At 43.7% G+C, this 24,059-nt stretch overlaps 1 protein-coding gene across 1 annotated transcript in view; it reads left to right on the top strand.

Annotated features, from left to right (window-relative positions):
* Positions 1-24,059, top strand: part of FYB2 (FYN binding protein 2) — a 57,295-nt gene that overhangs the window by 15,422 nt on the left and 17,814 nt on the right. The window contains 5 exon segments of the mRNA XM_023515098.1: positions 11,759-11,859; positions 15,753-15,787; positions 16,216-16,247; positions 18,786-18,888; positions 22,137-22,346. Of these exon segments, the coding sequence (XP_023370866.1) occupies positions 11,759-11,859; positions 15,753-15,787; positions 16,216-16,247; positions 18,786-18,888; positions 22,137-22,346 (481 nt within the window).

Here is a 24,059-nt window from a genome sequence, read left to right as displayed (position 1 = left end):
ATTTACTGTTGTTTGTAATAGCGGGTTTGTCTGTATCAAGGTTTAATGGTACCGGCCGCAGACTGGCGGTCAGGAGGCCTGGCTCCTGGGTGAAGCCTGCCACTAGCTCAGAGGGTACCCTCACGTCCCTGTCTATAGAACAGGTGTCCAACAGGACGTACTATGTGCAGGTCAGAGCAGACACTGACATTTGAAATGTGGGTGTTTTAAAATTTGACCTTAGTGACCCAGCCAAGTGCTCGTGGTCATTTTATTTCATTCTGAAGCAGCTGCCACTGGTTTATTAAGAATCTGCTGGCCAGATACTTTGGCTTGCACCTGTAATCCTAACACTCTGGGAGGCTGAGACAGGTGGATTGCCTGAGTTCACAGGTTCAAGACCAGACTGAGCCAGAGCAAGGCTCATGTCTAAAAATAGCCAGGCGTTGTGGTGGGTGCCTGTTGTCCCAACTACTAGGGAGGCTGAGGCAAGAGAATCACTGGAGCCCAAGAGTTTGAGGTTGCTGTGAGCTATGATGCTGCAGCACTCTACCAAGGGTGACATAGTGAGACTGTCTCAAAAAAAAAAAAGGAATCGCTTTAACAGCTGTATTAGCAGCAGACAAAGTGCTTTTAGAAGATCATTCCCAAGTTCACCACCAGTTCCACCTTAACCTCAAATTACAGGTTAAATAATATTTTTTATTTTGTAAGTGATAATATCAAGCACAGTTGAGAATAGGAACTTCTCTATCACATTTTCCTACATAAGTGACTAATATATAGAAGAATGGATCTATGAAATCCCTGACCAGCCTAACAAGGTTTCAAAGACCATCATCTAAACCCACTCAGAGCCCCTTGACTTTCACCATCATTAGGTGCTGTGTTATTTTCGTTGTTCAGTCTTCCCTTGGTTCTAGAATGATTTTTAGTGCAAATTAAAAGACCAATTGGGAAGCAGAATGGTCAAGTTTATAGACACACCTCTGGACTTAACAACAATGTAATTTCAGGCAAATTACCAAACATCTCCAACCCTCAGCTTCCTCAACTGTAAAATGCCTCATAGTGCCCCTGAGAGGATTGAGGGAGATGACATAGACATCATCAACCTGAGCCACTTACTGCTCCATGAGCTTGGATTACACTTCCATTTACTTCATCAACTAAACATGGAAAAGATGATGGCCCTACTTCCTAGGGTCAAATGAATTGGCACTTATAACTGGGACAGTGCTTGACACACAGTCATCAATCATGATCAGCTACTGTTATTGTTCACAAGCCCTCCTTAGGAACGAGATCAATGGTTTGGCCACATACTTCAGCGTGAAACTGAGCCCAAAGGAGATGGCATGTTTTGTAAGGTTGGATAGCACTTTCACAATAATCACAGTTGGTCATCACAGTTTTGTGGTCCTTTGTAGACAGACATGGGTTATAAATATGTAAAGAAAAGAAATGCCCAGTTCCCAGGGCCGAGAGCTGTTGTGTGTTGTTTTTGTTGTAGTAGAAGTCCTAATTAGTGAGATTGTGATCCATGTTGCATATTTGTATGTGAACACGTGTGTACAGGTGTCTGTATATATCTAAACACATGTGTGCACACATATTAAAATATAGACACACGTATAGAAATATACACTACACATAAAGGCAATTACGTATACAGACAAGTGTGTGTGTGTTTGTAAGTTCTGTAAAAACGGTAGAAGTAGGGGAACCAGTGGTGTGCGTTGTGGTACAGGCTGAAGCCCCAGCTGTGCAGGTGTGGGCTAGTGACCGTGGGAATGGGAGCAGACACGCTAGCAGAGGCAGCCAGCAAGTCCTTTGTACCAAGCCCTGCAGTAAGCACAGGATAATTTATATTGTCTCATCCTCAGAACAAGACAGTTAAAAGGGCAGCACCTGTGGCTCAAGGAGTAGGGCGCCAGCCCCATATGCTGGAGGTGGCAGGTTCAAACCCAGCCCCGGCCAAAAACTGCAAAAAAAAAAAAAAAAAAGACAGTTAAAGGATGAAGAGACTTGGGGCAAAATGCCCATCTATGGTCACAGCCAGCTCATGCTGAGATTCTCCCCCCGTCTGTCTTTCTATAGCCTACATTCCTCTGAACCATCTGCTCTAGTGGTTATAGATTGTGCATCTGTAAGCATTATGTAACCTGTAGAAGACAAAAGTTTTCAGAGCTTATGAGGGAATCTGCATCCTTGCAGATTCAATATGTATGTTTGTGAGCCTGGCTTAAATACATGTTGAGATCCATCTTAGATCACATGAATGTCATTGTAAAAGTCTTCTCACCAGTCATTGCACTCAAGAGAAGGATTTCTTAGGGTGCAGGCCCACAGAAGGAGCAGTTTTTTTTTTTTTATTTAAATCATAGCAGTGTACATTAATACTATCATGGGGTACAGTGTACTGTTTCTGTATACAATTTGAAATACTTTCATCCAACTGGTTAACGTAGCCTTCATGTCTTTTTCTTAGTTATTGTGTTAAGACATTTATATTCTACATTTAGAGAGATTCACATGGACCCTTATGGGATGAACCGCAGGCGTGATCCCACCAATCACCCTCCCTCCACCCTCCCTCTCCCCTCTCCCCATGTTCCTGGGCTAAAATTGGGTTATAGCTTTCCTATGAAAAGTTTCATAGTAGGGCTGAGTACATTGGATACTTTTTCTCCCGTTCTTGGGATACTTCGCTAAGAAGAATATTTTCCAGCTGGAAGGAGCAGACTGATGCGATGTATTTTTCGCAAGTAGGTAATTAAGAAATCAGATTGCCTCACCAAGAGCCTGTGGGGTCACTACACAAAGCAACTCCTGGCCAAGCAGCTCCTCTGCTGTCTGGCTCCAAAACGCACTGACCATTGAAGTAATTATGAGAGAAACTGGGTTTTCAACCTAGGTCAGTAAAATAAACAGAAGAGCATGGCTAACAGGTTTTGCCATTCAAGTCTCAATCTTTCTACTGAATGAAGCTTTTCTTTAGATTTTCCAAGCCTTTTGATTGCCCATCATGCCACTCGGCACAGAAGAAAATGAGAAAGGAGATTCGCCCATGAGGCATACCCACGTGGCAATTTAGTTTTATTCCCGTATTAAACCCCCACAGTGACCCTATGAAGAAGTGAAGGGTCTGAGGTGTAAATGCTGCTCCAACCCACACAGCCAGTGAGAGGTGCATGTAATTAACTTGAGTCCTGGGCCTACCACATGGTAAACCCTCAGAGACAGCAGCCATTACTGCGATTAGCAATTTCACTGTCTGACCAGGTGAACAGGTGTTTGAATGAACTGTGTAAACAGCTTTGAAAGGGACGCTGGGGGATTCTGCAGCCACATCTCAGGTGGGGCGTCTCAGACATGGCAAGTGAGTAACCAGAAGAGGGCGCTTGTCCCTGCTTCAGCCAAGCCGTCCCAGGGTTTGAAAATTTATGTTGAAATGAGGATCCAGCCAAAACTAATTTCTGAATTAGTAATTCATCTTCAACACTCACACTGCTTTAAGGAGCTATTGTTGCTTCTTGAACTTGATGCTGAAGACATCATTAAGAAACATGGAAGTTTTATGGTGTAATATTTGCATAACTGGAGTTCATCAATAACTGAAGGTTTTTTTATAAGGAAGTAACAAAAGATAGAACCCCGATGCTATGCCAGTAATAAAAAGAACGTTATTAAATGCAAACCTCAAAACTTATCTTCTGGCTGGGCACCTGTAGCTCAGCGGCTGACAGGTTCGAAACCAGTCCAGGTCTGCCAAACAACAATAACAACTACAACAAAAAAACAGCCAGGCATTGTGGTGGACACCTGTTGTCCCAGCTACTGAGAAGACTGAGGCAAGAGAATCCCTTAAGCCCAAGAGCTGGAGGTTGCTGTGAGGTGTGATGCCACGGCACTCTACCAAGGGCAACATAGTGAGACTCTGTCTCAAAAAAAAAAAACTTTTAAAAACAAAAATGTTTGTCCTTCAGTACAGCAATGTAATTAGCATACTTTTGTGGAATGCTTATGTGAAGAGGGCAAATATTTCATTCACTATCCATGAAATACCTTTAAAGTAGGTTTTATTGCTATTTTACAGAGCAGGAAATGGAGGATTAAGGTATTTGTCCAGCACTTTGTATCTAGAAAGCTGAAGAGAGCTAGGATTCAAATTCAGATTTGTCTGACCCCGTGCCCCACATCTGTCTGTTATTCTCTGCTGCCTCCCAATAACGTCTGTAATCCTGGAGACAGACATTTTTCATAAATGTGGAAATAAGGAAATTGAAGCACAGGTATATTTAAAACAATAACAAGAGTTATTTCTTCCCTGTAATTCAAGTTCTTTTCTACTGCTCCACCTTGTATAAAATCATGGTGGGTCTCAGATCTAGTTTCAGTGGACCAAGGAGAAATGTAACAGACATGGCCAGATGACCAGAACAAGGTTAAAATACATCTGCAGTGTGCTATTCCCCTTTTAACATTAATCCTAAGACTTATTCTCTGTAAAGACGATAGCTCTAAGAAAATCCTTTTTATTGGCTTGGCACTTGTGGCTCAAATGGCTAAAGCCCCAGCCACATACACCTAAGGTGGTGGGGTTCAAATCTAACCTGGGCCCACCAAACAACAATGACGGCTGCAACCAAAAAATAACCAGGCGTTGTTGCGGGCGCCTGTGGTCCCAGCTACTTGGGAGGTGGAGGGAAGAGACTTGCTTGAGCCTAGGAGTTGGAGGTTGCTGTGAGCTGTAATGCCACAGCACTCTACCCAGGGCAACAGCTTGAGGCTGTGTTTCAAAAGAAAAAAAAAAGAAAATCCTTTTTATTGTTTTTAACAGTTAGTTGAAATTCTTTCCTTATAATCATCTGAAATCACATACGGTGAATTACTGACCAAAGTAGTCCAAGAAATTGATTACGGTGAATTACTGACCAAAGTAGTCCAAGAAATTGATTAGACATTTATCTTTCAATTTTTCCACAGACTGCTTCTTATTAATAAAGTTAATTTGCCGCAGACTGGATGAGACTGTTAGGCCATTAGAGCATGATACATACGGCATAGGCTATAATTTAATAAACTTTCTCTCAGTTATTTCATGCAGGGGAAGGGGGATAAAACGATGAGGGAAGTTACCCGTGCACTGGGGTTCACGGTTTTTCCTTTTTTAGCAAAATAAACTATTCGTACATACATCTTTTAAAATATTGCAGAGAATATGCACATAGAGAAGAAAACTAGAAAAAGAAACAAAAAGGTCCAAGGAGGGAAAACAATTGAGAAGTTACTGAGAATATAATAAAAAGTGGGGGGGGGAGAAAACTTTAACCTTTTTATTGTCTCTGATAACAAGTGTGCAAATGTGCCCATCAATGGGGAAAAGGCAAGAAGATGACCGAGGATAAGGCCTCCTATGTGTGGGGGCGCCGGCATTTGGGACAATTTTTTCTCCTCTGTTCTATCAACATTTGGTGTGATGCGGTTGGTATTTTCCACTTGTTATGAATACAGTTGATGTCCTATTTGTGTCCCTCCATATTCCTTTAACCTTTCTCCCTTCCTGGCGACAACTCTGATCCCAAATTTAAGAGTGTATCCATTTAGCACAGCGGTTCTCAACCTGTGGGTCACGACCCACTGTACCCATATTAAAGGGCTGCGGCATTAGGAAGGTTGAGAACCACTGATTTAGCATGTTCTCTACTTGAACTACACAGTCATAGAAATCTGTTAAAGATAGAGTGTTTAGCCAGGCACGGTGGCTCAGGCCTGTAAACCTTGCACTCTGGGAGGCCGAGGTGGGAGGATGGCTTGAGCTCACGAGTCTGAAACCAGCCTGAGCAAGAGTGAGACCCCATCTCTACTAAAAATAGAAAAATTTGCCGGACACTGTGGTGGCACATGTTGTCTCAGGTACTCAGGAGGCAGAGGCAGGAGGATTGCTTGAAACCACTACTCTACACTTTTCCAGAATAATTTCTGAGGTTGCTGTAAGTTAGGCTGAGGCCACGGCACTCTAGCCTGGGCAACAGAGCAAGACTCTGTCTCAAAAAAAAAAGATGTAGTATTTAAGATTGTTGTATAGATAGCATGTTTATCCTTCTGCAACTTGTTTTTTAAATAAAGATCTATTTCATAGTCTAGCCATGTTGATATACACTATATATATTACAATTGCTTATCTTATTTCACCATATGAACATGTCATAATTTGTCCATGCGATCCCTTTCTGAGACTCATGTCAGCTGTTTTAAATTTTCACCATTTAAAATAATGCTGCAGAAACCATCCTCCTCTGTTTCTAGATGAATAGAAGCAAGTTAGGCAGAGCTATTTACTCAGAAGCAGAACAGCTAAACAATAGGACATAAACAACTTCAGTGTTACCAAATACCGAAAAATGATCCTCCAAAGTGATTGTGAGAACTCACTCTCAGAGCAGTGTAAAGATTTTGTGTCTTTTCTATATTCTTTCCAAATAAGGCGTTATTTTCAAACTGGGATTCTTGCTAATCTGATGGGAGCAAACAATTCTTATTGTCTTCATCCCCATTTCCTCGTTTATTATGACGTTAGAAGTTTACTTTTATAAGCGATTCAATTTCACTCTAGTGATGTCTGTCACAATTTGCCTTTCTTATTGCTGAAGTTCCCAATACAGCTCTGATATGAAATTTATTTGCTACACTTTAGCATGAAGTATATTTATTGGAGGGGAATCTAGTTAGGAAAGTTCATCTTGGTGGAATGTTTTCTTGCATCTATTAAAATAATCTTTTTTCCCTCTTGTATTAAAACAATAAGATTAATTGCAAAGATAGATTTTTTGACTTTAAGCCATCCTTGAAGTCTTGTAATAAATTGTAGTGCTTGAGATATTTTTAATACTGTTTAATTCGTTTTTTTCAGGATTCTATTTAGTGAATTTGGGCTAAAATCTCTTTGGTGAGATTGAGCTATCTTTATTGTTATAATTTTCATATCACAATTATATTATCCTCTCAAAATAAGAAGAATAGTTTGTCTTCTTTTTTGTTCTCTAGAACTATTCATTAAAACTTACCTATTGATGGACTACTAGGAAATCAATATATAACCACACACACTTTCATACGAAAGATGAAACACAATTATAGCCCAGAAAGGAGCAGGAGGAGGGTGAGGGGAGGGAATGGGGGAGACCCGTGGAGGGAGGGTAATCGGTGGGACCTCACCTATTGTGTATATTGCAAGTGTACATGTCAAATGTATTAACAGCAGAGTATAAATGACTAAACACAACAATTGAGTGAGGTGAATGATACGTTGACCAGTGTGATGTGAACATTCTAGATTGTATATAGAGTCAGCACATTGTACCCCATAAATACAATCATGTACAGTTATGATTTAATAAAAAAAATAGAGAAAAAAGTAAAAAAATAAAACTTACCTGTTGTGCTGGGCATGGTGACTCATGCTGTAGTCCCAGCCAAGGTAGGAAGATCACTTGAGGCCAGGAGTTCAAGGCTGCGGTGAGATGTATGATCACACCATTGCACTCCAGCCTGGACGACAGAGCAAGATCTTCTCTGTAAATCAAGCAAAACATGCCTATAAAACTAACTGGTGGTGGGTGGTGCCTGTGGCTCAAAGGAGTAGGGTGCTGGCCTCAAATGCTGGAGGTGGCGGGTTCAAACCCAGCCCCAGTCAGAAACTGCAAAAAAAAACAAAAACAAAAAACAACTAACTGGTGGAGACACAAGAAGACAGGTGGGTTTGGGGTAGCGCTGGGTTGGGGAGGCACACGACTGATTCAAGGTCTTTCATGATGTATTGACTATTCCTTTTTCTGTTTTCTTTTTTAGTCAGTGCGGGAATTGATGTTTCTCTATAAATTGGCCAATTTTCTCTAAATTTTCAAATTTACTGGCAGAGAGCTTTAGATTTCTGAAATCTAAGAAATCTAGACAGCTAAAGCTGCCTCTGGTTTTCTCTCATTCCCTGTCTCTGATTTGGGTGTGTGTGTAAATGCACTCCTGGGCCTTTTCTTTCTCGGTGACTCATGCTAAAGCATGGCTGAATATTACTATGCCCAGCTCAGCTTTCTTTTGGTGGAATTTGGTTTGTAGCTCTGCCTCCACCCATTTATCTGGAACTTCTGGGTTGTCTGCTTTTTAGTAGCATTAGCCATTTTTTTTTTCTTTAAATCTAATCAGATAAAAACTTTCTGTTTTATTGGGGTATGTTAGTATAAGTGCTTTTATTGCAATTCTTGATCTATTTGGACCTTTTGTCTATTATAATTTACTATGGAACTTCTATACTTAGATTTTTCTTTCCTTGTTGGCTTCTAAAATATATTTAAGCCTTTTCATTGTATATTCCCCTTTTACCAGTTGGGAAATTAAATATTCTACCAGAGGCCAGGTGCAGTGGTTCACACCTGTAATCCCAGCATCTGGGAAGCCGAGGCAGGTGGATTGTCTGAGCTCACAGGTTTGAGACCAGCCTGAGCCAGAGCAAGACCTCATCTCTAAAAATGGCTGGGCCTTGTGGCAGGTGCCTGTAATCCCAGCTATTGGGGAAGCTGAGGCAAGAGAATTGCTTGGGCCCAAGAGTTTGAGATTTCTGTAAGCAATTATGCCATGGCACTCTACCAAGGGCAGCAAAAAGAACCTCTGTCTCTCTAAATAAATAAATAAATAAACATGCTGGGCTCAACGCCTGTGGCTCAAGCGGCTAAGGCACCAACCATATACACCTGAGCTGGCGGGTTCGAATCCAGCCCAGGCGCGCCAAACAATAATGACGGCTACAACCAAAAACAAAAATAGCTGGGTGTTTGATCTACAACCAAAAAAAAAAAAAAAAAAAAAATAGCTGGTGCCTGTAGTCCCAGCTACTTGGGAGGTGGAGGTAAGAGACTTGCTTGAGCTCAGGAGTTGGAGGTTGCTATGAGCTGTGATGTAACAGCACTCTACCCAGGGCAACAGCTTGAGGCTCTGCCTCAAGAAATAAAATAAAATAAAATAAATAAACAAACATTCTGCCTGGTGTGCTGGCTCATACCTGTAATCCTAGCACTCTGGGGAGCTGAGGCAGGTGAATCACCTGAGCTCACAGGTTTAAGACCAGCCTGAGCAAGAGTAAGAACCTGTCTCTAAGTCTCTAAAAAATAGCTGGATGTTGTGGTGGGCACCAGTAGTTTCAGCTACTTGGGAGCCTGAGGCAAGACAATCACTTAAGCCCAAGGGTTTGAGGTTGCTATGAGCTGTAACACCATAGCACTCTCCCGAGGATGACAAAGTAAGACTCTGTCTCAAAAAAAAAAAGAGAGATTAAATATTCTATTTCTATTCTTTATAGTGGTTACAGCTAAATTTTGACATCTCTAATTAGCAAATTCTAATGTTAATCAAAATTGTTATCCTGCTCCTAAGTAATACAATAGACCTGAGGATAATTCCCATAGCCCTCCTCCACTACCTTCTATATTTATTATTATTTTAATTTTATCTTACTCTTCCACAAATTAGTAATTTTTTTTTTTTGGCCGGGGCTGGGTATGAACCCACCACCTCCGACATATGGGGCTGGCGCCCTCCTCCTTTGAGCCACAGGTGCCGCCCAAATTAGTAATTTGTTATGGTCAATATTTAGATTTACCCATAGTTTATTAATTTCTCTGTTTACCATTGCTTCATTACTAGCTCAAGTTCTTATGATAGAAACACACCATTCTGATGAATTTGAGTAGGGATCTGTGAGTAGTAAACACGTGTACTTGCATCCTGAAAATGTCTTCACTTCTCCTTCACCCTTGAAAGGCAATTTAGCTGGAATAGAATTTTATATTGACAGCTTTCTCTCTTCAGTGTTTTAAGATATTAAATATCAACATCAACATCAGGAATACGGAATAGAACATCAACATCAGGAATAGAATTTTATATTGGCAGCTTTCTTTCTTCAGTGTTTTAAGATATTAAACATCAACATCTATGGCACTAATAAAAACCCCATGGCCAGTCTGGCATCCGTTCTTTAGTACCATACGTAGTATCCTTTCTCTCTGATAGCTTTTGCATTTTCTTTTTTCTTTTATTCTTATTTATCACAATCATGTAGTGTGGATTTCTTGTTGTTTCTTACATGGAAGTTGCTTAAATAAAAGGATCTGTGTCCCTTTTCAATGGAAAGAGAAGTCTTAGCTGTTGTGATTTGAATGCTGACCTCTTTTTATCATACTTTTTCTTCTTTCCTCTTAGAATCCCTGGTGTGTGTATGTTTGAGCCTCAGTCTATCCTTCCTGTCTCTTCACTTCTTTGTAAATATTTTCTATCTGTTAATCTTTCTGGGATGCATTCTAGATAATTTCCTTAGATCTAAATAATTGACCAGTTCCTCCTTCTGCTGTCTGGGCTACTTTCCAACCTCTACCTTAAATATTTTATTTCAAAGAATTGTGTTGATGATTTCCATAACTCCTTTCCCCGAATCTATAGATATTTTTTTCCTCAATCTCTTGAGTTTACTTACAGCTTTTACTTCTTACTTTATTTCTTTGAACATTTAAACACATGTATATTAAATTCACTTTCATGTTATTATTTAATTCCCCTATTAGTTATATATTCAGATTATCTTTTTGTGGCTTATTTCTTATTTGTTTATTTTTTTTTTCTTCGTGTGTTTTAGAGACAGGGTCTTGCTCTGTCACTCAGGCTGGGGTGCTATGGCACCATCATAGCTCACAACGGCCTCAAACGCCCGGGCCCAAGGGAACCTCCTGCCTCACCCTCCCAGGTAGCTGGGACTACAGGCATGTTCCACCAAGCCTGGCTAAGATTTTCTACTTTTTGTAGAAATAAGGTGTTGCTATGTTGCTCTGGCTGGTCTTGAACTCCTGGCTTCAGGTAATCCTGCCTCAGCCTCCCAAAGTTACGGAATCACAGACATGAGCCACTGGGCCTGGTGGTTTTTAGTTTTTGACTATGGGCTTATTTTAAGTGGGAATTATTTTCTTTGGAAACCATAGATGCCTTGCGCTACGGAAACACCTTTCCAGAATAATTTCAGGTTAGCCTTTATAGGGGATTTGGGTTTCGAGTCCCAGGTTTGGCTTTGCGTCTCTGAAATATAAAGACTGTATACTTTTAAATCCTGTATCTGTACCTGGTATTATTAAGCTTCTAATTGCTCATAGGTGACTTTTTCGACTGTTGTGCAGATATATAAGATTGTAGGCTGCCCTGCTCATTCCCTGGCAGAGTGGGCAGATTTTTGGGTTTTTTAGAGCTTGTTTTACAGATGGGACAACATATCGTGAGTCTGGACTTTGTGCTGACAGCTTAGTCTCAGCGTCCCACTCAGATGAGGCTCTTGGCTCAGACCGACCTTCTGACTCAGATGTTGGCACCCAGATGCCCTGTCAGTGATGACGCTCTTTATCTGGCCTCAGTTTCCCTTTAACTCCCTTGACTTCTATTGCCACTTGCATCTTTACCTGTGAGTTTCCCCTCCATGTCTGTCACCCGAGGATGCGACTTTATCGTTTCTTTGAGAGCTATGTAATCTTTATACAGTTCTTCGCATTGTTACATTTCATCCAGAATTCCTGTGCCTTTAGAGCAGGGGGTGGGATGTGCCTTCCATATCGGCTTAGGTCAACGTATTGGCCAGACCCGATTACTTCTCTAATGAGGAAAAAACACAAAAAGCATTAAATGTGTTTAAAGAAATGTTACATTTTAAGTAACCTTTTTTTTTTCCTCCCTCCATGCTTCTCAGAGCTGAATTTGAAGAACCACATAATTACGAGGCAACAATTTCATCTCTGAAACACTCCGGCAACTCCGTTAACCTGTGCCCTGCAAAAGAAATTGCTGATTGTAAGTCTGCTGAGCCAATTAATATCGTAGCCCTGTGTGGAATCAAAATGTGTCAAAAATGGTATTTTTCCCTCTAGCTAACTGTAAGTTTAAAAATTCTCAGCCATCCTGGTCTACCATCTCATTTTTTTTTCCCCCTGTCTGGTCTCTTAAAAATCTAAATAAGTCCAGCTGGACTTCAATGCTAGCTCAGGATTCCGGCCACTGCTGCCACCTCCTCTGTCCTCCTCTCCCCCAGTCGACTTTGCTGCTCAGCCTTTTGTGGATATGGGAGGGAAAAATCAAGATATGCCGATTAATTTTTCTGCCTTTCTTTAGAAACTCCATCTCCCTTCTCATGGTGTCTTTCTCACCTGGTTACTCTGTGTGTGGACAGGGAGATAAAGGCCGTGACAATTAGGCCCCCGTGTCCAGACTGAATAGGAGCAGAGGTTTATTTAATGGATCTGACCACCGGCTCACAGCTACATCTCCCTGCCTCTGCCATTGCTGCTCAGACCTTCACATTTCAATGTCTGTTCTGTCCACAGAATCAGGCAGTTCTCTACAAAAGGCAGATGTGTTAGTGCTGGAGTGAACGCTGGTATTGACTGAGCCTGTACTCTGGGCCACAGGTCTGTGTGGGGCTGTCTGGGCTCATCCCTGTGGATAGAGGGTTTTACCACCCCTCTGTTAGAGGCAGGAAACTGCAGATCAGGGAGACAGAGTTGGGCAATAATCCGCAGACAGCTATACGGTGAAACCCGCTCTCCCACCTCTGATACCTACGCTGCCTTCATTCAATGACGTTTGGCTTCCCTGGAGGGAGGGTTATAAAGAGATCATCTGGTTAAACCACTGTTACACAGATGAGAAGCCCAGAGTGCTGGGAAAGAAAATCCTTTTCCTGGGAATATACACTTAGGAAGTTCATGAGGAACAAAACACATCAGGACCTGTTGAAATATCCTTCTCCTCCCTCAAGAAAGAGACATTGGAGAACGATTGGAAAAACTTCCTTTCTTCTAGACTTAGAAAAATCTAGAATTTCCCATTTGGCTGCTGAAATACTGGCTGGAAGAAGAGCGATTCCTCCTCTCCCCACCCCAGAAGGCGATGGTGCCTTATCTGCAAAGAATCCAGACCCCAGGCTCGGCGCCTATAGCTCAACCGGCTAAGGCGCCAGCCATGTACACCTAAGGTGGCGGGTTCGAATCCCCAGCCCGGACCCGCCAAACAACAATGACGGCTGCAACCAAAAAATAGCCGGGCGTTGTGGCGGGCGCCTGTGGTCCCAGCTACTTGGGAGGCAGAGGCAAGAGACTCGCTTGAGCCCAGGAGTTGGAGGTTGCTGTGAGCTGTAATGCCACTGCACTCTACCCAGGGGGATAGCTTGAGGCTCTGTCTCAAAAAAAAAAAAAAAAAGAATCCAGACCCCTGCTTTAGAGCCAGCTTCGCAAATTCCACTGTCCACACAGGTCGCCTAGGGAGCTTGTGAAAAGGTAGATTCTGGTGTAGTGGGGCCTGAGATTCTGGGGTGGGGCCTGAGATTCTGCAATCCTGAGTTGTTCCTGGACAATGCAGGGAGCTGTGCTGCTGGTCTACAGGCAGATGCCTGGTATCTAGCAGGGACCAGGAAAAGGGCAGGCTAGAAATACAGAAAGCGTCTAGGTAGTAACTGATCTATTCCAGCCAAACATCATAGAAAAAAGCTGCGGCACCACCGACAGTAATGCTGAGGGGGGAGCCCGCACCTCCACCTCACCAGGGTGCAGAGCTGCACCCCAACTCCTCCATGGGGGTGGTGGAAAGCCAACGCTCGCTCATCAGCTGAGATTGTCATCCCTGCCAGGTGGTAATGAAACTCCACCCACAGCATCCGTGAAGACCCGAGAGGGGACCTGGACTTCCACCCCCCTCCCCGCAGGAACGAGACCCTTTCTCCTTCTTGTTGGGATGGTGTCTGAGGAGACCAAGCCAGGAGGATGTCCACAACCAGCCTGCAGTGAGAAGCCCACCCTGTCCCTGTGGGGAGCAGCAGCGGGGCAGGCCCACCCTTCCCAGCAGGGTGTCATCAGCAGGACATAGGGGACAGCCAGAGCTCCCACCCCTGCCTGGCAGCATGGAGGGTCTTTCCTCACCTGGGTCATGCTACAGACCAGGGCTCGTTTCTCCCTAAACACGTATGTCGAAATCCTCCCCCCAATGTGATGGTGTTGGGAGGTGGCATCTCTGACAGGTAATTACGACAGGATGTTCCCAAAGTCTCCGTATACAGGGACAATTATAATAACAGATATCAGGGGACGAGTTTGTCATGCAGGGGAGAAAAGACTTCGTGTGTGGGTAGAAAGAGGTGCCCAACGTGTAGAGACTATTCTGTGAATATTTTATAAATAAAGGTCCATTTAGCCTCAATTTTCCATTTTGTCCTAGTATGGCGGCTGTGGGACACCCCTTATGGTGTGAGGTCACAGGGTGGGGCCTCACAAATGAGATTACTGCTGAGAGAGAGAGAGAGACAGACAGATAGAGAGAGAGAGAGAGACAGAGAGACAGATATAGAGAGAGACAGACAGAGAGACAGAGAGAGAGAGAGAGAGATGGCTTTTGCTCTTTTCCACGTGGGTCCCAGTGGGAAGACAGCAGTTTATGAACAAGAAAGCAGGTCCTTACCAGACACTGAATCTGCCAGCATCTTGGTCTTATATTTCCCGACTCTAGAACAGTGAGAAATAAATTTCTGTGGTCTATAAGCCGTCCAGTTTGTGGTATTTCATTCTAATAGATGGAGCTGGAATAAAAAATCAATAGATGCCAAAACTGAGACGACTAAAGTCTTAGAATTTTGCACAAATGCAGATGATGTGACCTAATCATGTGTACCCTCATAGTCATCCAAAAAAATTTTTTTTTTCCTGACCAAGATGTTAAGGCAATTTTTATAGAAATACTTCAGTGAGTAATTATAGATATACTTGAAACAGATGGGGGCAAAAACAGTCTTACTAAAGAAATAGAATGTTTCCACAAAGAAATAGCAGATGTAAAGAAAAACCGAAGGAACATTTCAGAAGTAAAAAATAAAAGCCAGGCGAGGTGGCTCATGCCTGTGATCTCAATGACTCAGGAGGCTCGGGCAGGGGGATTGCTTGATGCCAGGAGTTCCAAGCTGTGGTGAGCAATGATCACACTGCCTCGGCCTGGGCGGTGCAGTCTCACTTTGTCACCCTTGGCAGAGTTCCATGGTGTCAGAGCTCACAGCAATCTCCAACTCTTGGGCTCAAGTGATTCTCTTGCCTCAGGCTCCCAAGTAGCTGGGACTATAGGCACCTGCCATAACACCCAGCTATATTTTTAGAGACAGGGTCTCAATCTTGGTGGAAATCCTGAGCTCAGGCAATCCACCCTCCTAGGCATCCCAGAGTGCTGGGATTACAGGTGTGAGCCACCAAGCCCTGCCTCAAAAGGTATTTGAGCCTTAGCTGGTGGGCTCCTCTTTTCCAGCTGGATTTAAGACCACAAAATGCTCCAAATGCTTTGGGGCAGGATACGGAATTCATTTTGTTGAAGTGGGATTCAGGCTCGTTCTAGCCCTTTCTCCTTTCCTTCCAAGTTGGTCTTCTGATTGCTACCACTAAATTTCAGTGCTTTCTTCTAAGCATGGAGTATGTATTTACCAGAACTGAAAACTGGTTTCCTGTGTTTTCATGGGCTGTAAATCTCATCCTGGAAACCCCCACAGAAGTTAAAACCACCCACAATGCTCTGAAACACGTAGATGGAGCCTGGCATAGACAAGAGTCTTACGGGTTCTGAAAACTGAACTCTGCACTCTATGAATTGCCTAAATCTTGGGTACTGTAAGAAATGGATGGATAAACTGTCTTGAAATGTTTTTATGTTTATTTTAGCAACCTACGAAGTTGGAATTGAAGAACTCCAAAAGGTATTGTTTCTTTTTTCCTTACCAATGTTATAACTCAAAATAAGTGTACAGGGGTTGACGGTGGTTTCTTTTATAAGGGAGAAAAGATCTTTATTTTTGGTTTTCCTCCGGCTTCTAATGCTTTTCCAGACTTCAGTAACATCAGAGACAGAAATGTGTCATTGGATGATGGGACATGGTGCTGATCTATCCCTGGCCCCTGACCTGTAGTGGCCAGTGCCACGCCACAGGCTTTGATAATTGTGCCTTTCACAGAGAAGAGTTCTTTGGCACAGTTCAGATGTGTATATCCTTTGCTATCAAGCAAATGACCAGATCTTCAAGGCACACTTTCTGGGCACTCTAGTCTCTATTGATCTGTAACCAAACAACAAAGCCTGATTTGGGTTGATTTTTATGAAAATAACCATTCTCCTCTTTGCTTTCAGCCTTGGAAGAATTTTTTCCACCAAGAACTTAGGTAAGTTTTATCTTCGAAAGGAAAAGCATTAGTCCTGCCACTGACCCTCCAATGACTAGGCCCCTTTTCATCTCCGGGCTGGCTGTGTTTCCAGTGCCTGGTCTGGTTCCATTTCCCCAGTACCTTGGAAGGTGCCTGGTGATCCATGATCCTGTCTTCTCCTCTCACTCATTCTAGCCCATGCTGTGCTCACTCAGCAAATAATTATGGAGTACCCAGCATGCACCAGACATTTGCTCACCACTTACTGGGGCTGCAGCCGTGGCAGAAACTAGTCACTGCCCCCAGCAGCTCCTGGATTGATGGGAGGGTTGCACAACCATTTCTACCACACGCCAGCCATGTGGTTTCAAGACTCTACCATTGCTCATTTCATTCATTAATTCACGTTGAGTTAATAACCTGGCAAACTTTTGCTGATCCATCAAGCAGCCCCTCTTGTAATAAGCTTTCCTGGATTCCAGTCCTCAGAAGAGAAGTACTCAGTCCCTTGCCCATCCATGGTACTGCTATAAGGTACACGTGTTTGCAGAATGTCACTGCGTGTAGTTTCTTTACTAACGTGCTGGTCAATGCCCTCCCTCCCTCTCTCCTTCATGCCTGGGAGGTCCTTTTGGGCAGGGTTCATGTTTTATTGTTCTCGACGATACTGGTACTTCTGCACACTTCCTCATCCCAAGGAAGTGCCCTGACACACAGCAGTGCTCTCCCCTGCCCCTTTGGGCACAGTGGCTCACTCCTATAATCCTAGCACTCTGGAGGCCAAAGCAGGTACTTGAGCTCAGGAATTCAAGATGAGGCTGAACAAGAGACCCCATCTCTACAAGAGATAGAAAGTGTAGCCAGGCAGGGTTGCAGGTGCCTATTGTCCCAGCTACCGTGTTTGCCCGAATATAAGACACTGTCTTATACTTATTTTTTCTCAAGAAGACACACTAGGGCTTATTTTCAGGGGATGTCTTACCTCTGTGCCAAAATGCATGGCATGGCTATGCAGATATGCTGTCACTACAGGTAATTATTCTTTACTAATTAGTAAAGAAATTACCTGCAGTGACATACTAATTATTATGCTGATACACTGCATAGCCACGCCCATCACTAGGTCTTATTATGGGGGTAGGGCCTATATTTAACAAATGCATAGAAAACCTGCTAGGGCTTATTTTTTGGGTAGGTCTTATTTGGGGGGAAACACAGTAGTCAGGAGGCTGAGGCAGGAGGATCACTTGAGCCCAGGAGTTTGAGGTTGCTGTGAACTGTGATGCAGGGAACTCTAGGCTAGAAAACAGAGTGAGACTGTCTCAAAAAAACAAACAAAAACAAATAAATGAACAGAGTCTGCCTTTTCTCACTCTTCCCCTGGAGTTATTTTAACACATTGGAAGAAACATGGTTGCTGAGCTCTGGAGAAGCAAGGATCAAAATGTTCTGGTTGAATTTAAAAATGTAAGTGCTGAATGATGGAGGAAGCCACTCCAGCTGAGAAGGCAGCTTTCATCTCTCTCCCCGAGGCCCTGCCCAAATCTAAAGCATGACCTTCATAATTACCCTTCAGCACTGCCAGGTACTTGGTAGGCACACATCAAATGACTGTTTAGTTCAGCATTCATGGGCTTTTACTCCATTCAGACACCACTAGATTCTGAGGTACAAAATGAACAGAATATATATCCCCTACCCTTGGTTCAAGGTAGGAGGGGAAGCTTGGATGGTTGAGTTTGGAAGTTCCTTGTTGAGTAAAATAACCACACAAGTAGGAAATTATAGTATCACGTAATATTATATAATATAATCCCAGCTCTGGAAGTTATGAAGACACAGAAGAGAGACATGAGAACCAGCCTTGAGGCTCCAAGTCGCTTCCTTGAAGAGTGACACCGAGCTGACTCTTGGAAGCAGTCTAGGAATTGAACAGGTGAAATGATGGAACATATGTTCTAGGCATGAGGAAGAATGTGAGCAAAGACAACATTAAACAGTAAGGAATCTACACATATGAGGACAGACAATTAAGTTTGTGAACCCATCCTAGAAAAAGTTCTACACGCCTCAGTGCTGAATATCACGAGGGTCACCTTTGAGGTCCTCCCTTGGGACACCTATGCCCAAACAGCAGGACCTAGACCACCCTTCAAGGCAGTTTTGGAACTCTTTTTTGAGAATGGCCATCAGAGCTGTCATCGTACGAGGTTTGACAATTAAGTTCACAAACTCATCCTAGGAAAAGTGCTCTGTACCTCATCGCCGAATATCACTGCAGTCACCAGTTGGCCGAGGAGAGTCACTCAAAGGTGACCACAGCGATAGTCGGCAATGAGGTATGTAGAAGATTCAAGCAGGAATTGATGTTCTGACATTGACTGGAGCAGGCAGAAACTCAGGGAAGCTATTATATGATTGATCTGATCGTAGTCCATTTAAAGAATGATTCGTGTCTGTTTAGTATTTCCCATCCATGTCATTTATGATTGAGCAGTACACCATCACTAAGTACTGTCATCTTCACTTTCTCCCTGGCATCGCTTGTCGTTTCAGCCCTAAACATGAAGATGAAGATAAGAAAATGAAGAATCAACAGCCATGTGAATTAGAACCTCTGAAAACAGAAAAGGAGCCATGTTTAAACTGTACTTTCAAGGTACATGTGTCCTGGGGCTCCTGACCAAATGGTAGAGTTCAGACACGTAACACACTGTTTATGGGGGTGACTTGGTAGAGCTTGAGACACACAAAGAGACAGAGTTAAAAGATACAGTGGGTGCTGAGCACTGCACCAGAGACGGGAATGTGATAGTGGCACTGAGCTCTGGCCCCATCTCCCACTTAGTCGCCATGCAGCAGGTCTCAGGAGCAGGGCTGGGACGAGCGTGAGTTCCACTGAATTCCCCCCAGTTCCAAGACAGGGAAACACAGAGCCAGGCTTCCGTGCAGGGGCCGCCCAGCATCTGCATAACCCTGGAGTGAGGACCGCCCTAAACTGTGTGCCCCCAAGGCCTTGCTTGGAACAGCAAGCCTGTTATCTCTGAGCTCAGTCATCTCATCTGTGAAATGACAGTAAATAATCCCTATCCAGCCACCATCCCCACTCTGCTCCCTGTTCCACCTTGTCTGTGATGATAAGATGATTAGTAAGCAGGAAGGTGCTTTGTAAGCCACAAGCTACCACAAAAATTAAATGTATTATCCTTGCTTTTATTAACATTAAACACGGGGAACGTGTGTGTACGTCCACATGCAGTTGCCACTATTGCCTTCAGAGTAGTTAGTGTGGTGGGAGGCCTAGACAAGACACCACCAGGGCTGCTGCCAGTGCCCAATACACCACAGATAACTTGCTTGAGACTTGTCTATCTCTAAATATCAGATTTCCTCAGTGCCAGCTACGGGGCTTGGGTAAATCAAATAGCCTGCTGATGGCATAGGCCTGAGCTGCTGTGTAGGCCCAGAAATCAGACAGGACCCTCAAGAATATCTGCAAATAAGCATAATTCAAAGGATTCAGTGAGTCCCTAATTAAGAAAGTCAGGGTCCAGGCCAGGCACTGTGCCAACCCTGTAATCCCAGCACTCTGGGAGGCCAAGGCAGGAGGATCACTTGAGCACAGAAGTTCAAGACCAGCCTGAACAAGAGCAAGACCCTGTATCTACTAAAAATAGAAAAACTTAGCTGGGCATTGTGGTAGGTGCCTGTAGTCCCACTTACTCAAGAGGGTGAGGCAGGAGGATAGCTTGATCCCAGGAGTTGGAGGTTGCTGTGAGCTAGGCTGATGCCATAGCACTCTAACCTGGGCAACAGAGCTAAAGAAAAGGAAGGTATGAAGGAAGAAAGGGAGGGAGGGAGGGAAGTAGAGGAAGGAAAAGGGAAGAAGGGAAAAGGAAGACAGGAAGGAAAAAAAGAGAAAGGGAGAAGGGAAGGAAAAACAGAAAGAGCCCAGAGCCAGGGGAGCAATACTGCATGTCAAGGCCAGGGGGATGGGCAAGACCATGATGGGTATGGAGGCTGGAGATTGGGTAGGGTAGAGAGATAGGACTAGGGATAGTGGCCATGAAAAGGAAGAATTCTGCCCTTCCTCAAGGTCGACTGTATGGCATGAGGCAGGAACGGGTCAGGCTACTACTGCCAAAGGGTTGCAGCCTCTTTTATGGAGTGGGTTTGAGTTTTAGACATTTTTGAGCACTGGGCGGTGCCTATGGCTCAGTGAGCAGTGAGTAGGGCGCCAGCCCCATATCCTGGGAGTGGTGGGTTCAAAAAAAAAAAAAATAGCCGGGCATTGTGGTGGGCACCTATAGTCCCAGCTACTCGGGAGGCTGAGGCAAGAGAATCACCTTAGCCCGAGAGCTGGAGGTTGCTGTGAGCTGTGATACCACAGCACCCCACCGAGGGCAACAAAGTGAAACTCTGTCTCTAAAAAAAAAAAAAAAGAAAGAAATTTTTAAGCATTATTTGGGACATGGGAGATGAACGAGGGACTGCAGTTCATTAAAGGACTGTGTGGAATGATGGTGGTCACTATATTTACGTAAAATATTGACTTTATTGCTTCCTTGTCATTTTTTCTCATTTAAAAACTTCAATCTTGGCTGTGTGACTGAAAAGAATGCCCTTCTTGTTCTGCTCACAGTTTGCCCAAGATGCCACCAAAAATTCAGGGTAATCCATCTTACAGAGCTTCTTCTGTACTTCAAACGCATTATCCCAGTCACATCTACTCCATCACAGTCAGAAGGACAGTGTCCCTCCCATCATCCTCATTGGACAATTAGAAGGCACTTAGATGGCCAAAAATGTTTTCGTTTTCTATGTCTACAGCGTCTCTTCCGTCAGTCTATCCAGATCTTTCTGAAATGTAAATGTGATTGGGTTTACCCCCTGCCACTCTCTCCATGGTTAAAATCTGAGCTCTTTGCCTGGCATGTGAGACCCTCCACAGCTCAGCCCCTTTGCCTCTGCTCTCCTCAGCCTCATCCTGGGTCTTTCTTCCCCATCTCTTCACCTTTTTCCTACAGCCCTTCCCTCTGCAGCCCCCTCATGCTGCCCTGGTGTGGACATATCCCATGCCTTTGCTTAAGCTGATGTGCTTTCCCCGGAACTCCTTTATCCCCTCTATCAATCTCCTACGTGCATTTTAGAAATACAGCTTAAAAACACTTGCTGTTTGAAGTATTTTCTGACCCTTTCTCCCAGCCAGGAGAACCAACCTCCCTGTCCTGCTGCCGTGAGCAATGCTGCTGTACACAACCCTCCTCATGTGACCCCCTAACTAATCGTGTGTGTGTGCTGTCTCTGTGACCTTATGTAAGATGCTCTGTCTACCACATCGTTCTACTTCTAGAGTGTGGCAGGATCTCTTGCCTTTAGTAAGTGACAGATGCTGGAGGGAAGGAGGGTAGAAAGAGGAGAAGGAACAGAAGGATGGTGGGTGGGAAGACACAAAACCAGGCAAAAAAGAAAAACAGAAGGATACAGACGATCCCTGAGCAGCCAAGAGCACAGGGCTCTGGAGTCAAGTCCATACTCACTGTGGGATCAGAGAGCAGTTATTAAACCTCTCTGCACTCTTTGTCAAGAGCACTAGTGATATTTTCCTCACGGGGTGGCAAGAGGATTGGGCTACGATATACAAAGAGGCTGCCCTGTTGTCAGAACTCCATTATCTCCTGACTGCCTTCCTTGCTCTGCCTCCGTGCCAGGCATTCAGTGCCCACTCAGAGGTAAGTGAAGGACCTGGTCTGCACTCTCAGGAAGCTTAGAGCCTCCTAAGAGGCATTAAATAAATGAAAATAACTGTTACCCATGAGGAATGAACGAATGAAGGGCAGCATGAGTTAGCCAAGAACTGACTGGGTAAGTCAGAGTCCTGCAGTCCTCTCCCTGTTGAATATTTAGGTAGATGCCTGTGCAGGGACACCTGGGAAAAGCCAGATGACCAACGTCCAGCGAGGCAGAAGGAACGTGCTGGCTGGGAAGCAGGATGCCACGGCTGATGTTACCCAGACGAAGGCCCCCCCTGAGGGCCCGAAGCTGGCCAAGAACCCCCAAGGTCATGGTAAGCTTCATCTCTTCCTGACCTCTTCATCATTACCTAATTGTCCTAGAGCTAACTAAGCACGGCCAACACTTTAACACACACACACATTGGGTGTCTGTTATGTACCAAGTAAGCGGCCCTAGCAAGGCAGCTGTGCAATGGTGGAAAGAACACTGAACTTAGAAGTAGAGAACTCGAGTTCAGATCTAGGCTCTGATACCTACTTGCGGTGTGGAACATGAGTTCATCTTCCTGCAGGTCAGTTTCTTCATTTATAAACAGGGATCCTAACATGAACTTCACAGGACTGTTAGAAGGATCAACAACATGTCACGGGACAGGTATCAGCAAAGGCATATTCTTTTCTTTTTCTATCTGCTGGCTCCCATTGTCCTCGGAGGCCCATGTCATTGACACACTGATGAGATAATATATGTGGCATCATTCATTTACTTTTCTCGGGTTGTATTTTGCCTTCGCGTTAATCGGTTCTGATCGCAAGCAACAGTCATCAAGTCATACTGTGTTCAACAAAACGAGGGAGGTTCACCTACCAGAAAGCCTAGACAGGCTTGGATGCAGAAATTTCAGTCTCAGTGGGGAATGTCGATTGGGATGATCATTTTGGAAAACCATTTAAGGTATTAAGTCTAAACATATGCAAATTCTATGACCCACCAATTCTGTGCCTATGTATAATACCCAATATAAATGCATACTTTAATTCACCAAAATACATATACAAGATATTCATAGCTAAACTTTTCATAATAGCTCCAAACTAAAAACTGTCCAAATGACCATCAAAAGTACAAAGAATAAATTATAGTGTGTTAAAAGAACAGAAGACAGTCCTGGAGATGAACAAGTTACCACTACATGCAACAAATTGGATGAATCTGACAAATATGATATTGAATGAAAATAGTTGGCCCCAAAGAGTACATACTAAGTGATTTCATTAATATAAAGTTCAAAAATAAGCAGAATACACTTCTGGTATTAGAAGTTGAGATAGTGAAAAGATAGACATTAGCACACCCACCTTCCAAACAAAGAGAAAAGAAAAAACAAAATGGAAAGAAGAAACCTCAGTCAATTAAGAAAATATGAAGATGAGAAAAACAATTGGAAATACGTGATAAGATGGTAGATGCACCTTTTGAAATCAGTAAACACTTTAAATGTAATATACTAAAGTCACTAGTTAGAAGACACATGCATTTAAATCACTCAATGTTCAAAAAAACATTTGAGTGTCTTTTTGGTGCCTGGCACTGTTCTAGGTACCAGGGGTGGAACAGAAAACAACAGAGAGGAATTCCTGTCCCTGTGGATGTTGCTCTCCCATCAGGGGAGACCGACAATAAATATATAAGCCATGAAGTATCCACTATGTAGAATGGTTGTAAATATTCTGAGAAAAAAATAAAGCAAGGGAAGAGAATCAGAGAGGCAGGTGGAGGAGGTGGAAGGTGGGATTCTGCTCAGGGATGAGCTCAAAGACCTTAAATAGAAAGAGAGTCTTGTAGGAAGAGGGGAAATCAGAGCAAACGTCCCGCGGCAGGAGCCTGCTGGATGTCTTGGTAGAACAGCACGAGGCGGTTGGGCTGGGGCAGAGTGACTGACAGCATGTAGTGGGAGATGAGCTCAGAGAGAAAACAAGGGCCTTTTGTGAACTATCCCAAGAGCTCTGGTATTTACGACAAGCGGGTTGTCAAAAACCATTGAAAGCTTTTGAGCACAAGAAAGGCATGGGCTGACCTGCATTGTGAAGAATC

This window comes from Otolemur garnettii, unplaced genomic scaffold (genome assembly GCF_000181295.1).
Source record: "Otolemur garnettii isolate 467f Iridium unplaced genomic scaffold, OtoGar3 scaffold00066, whole genome shotgun sequence".
NCBI lineage: Eukaryota > Metazoa > Chordata > Mammalia > Primates > Galagidae > Otolemur > Otolemur garnettii.
This window is presented reverse-complemented; position numbering and strand designations above follow the sequence as displayed.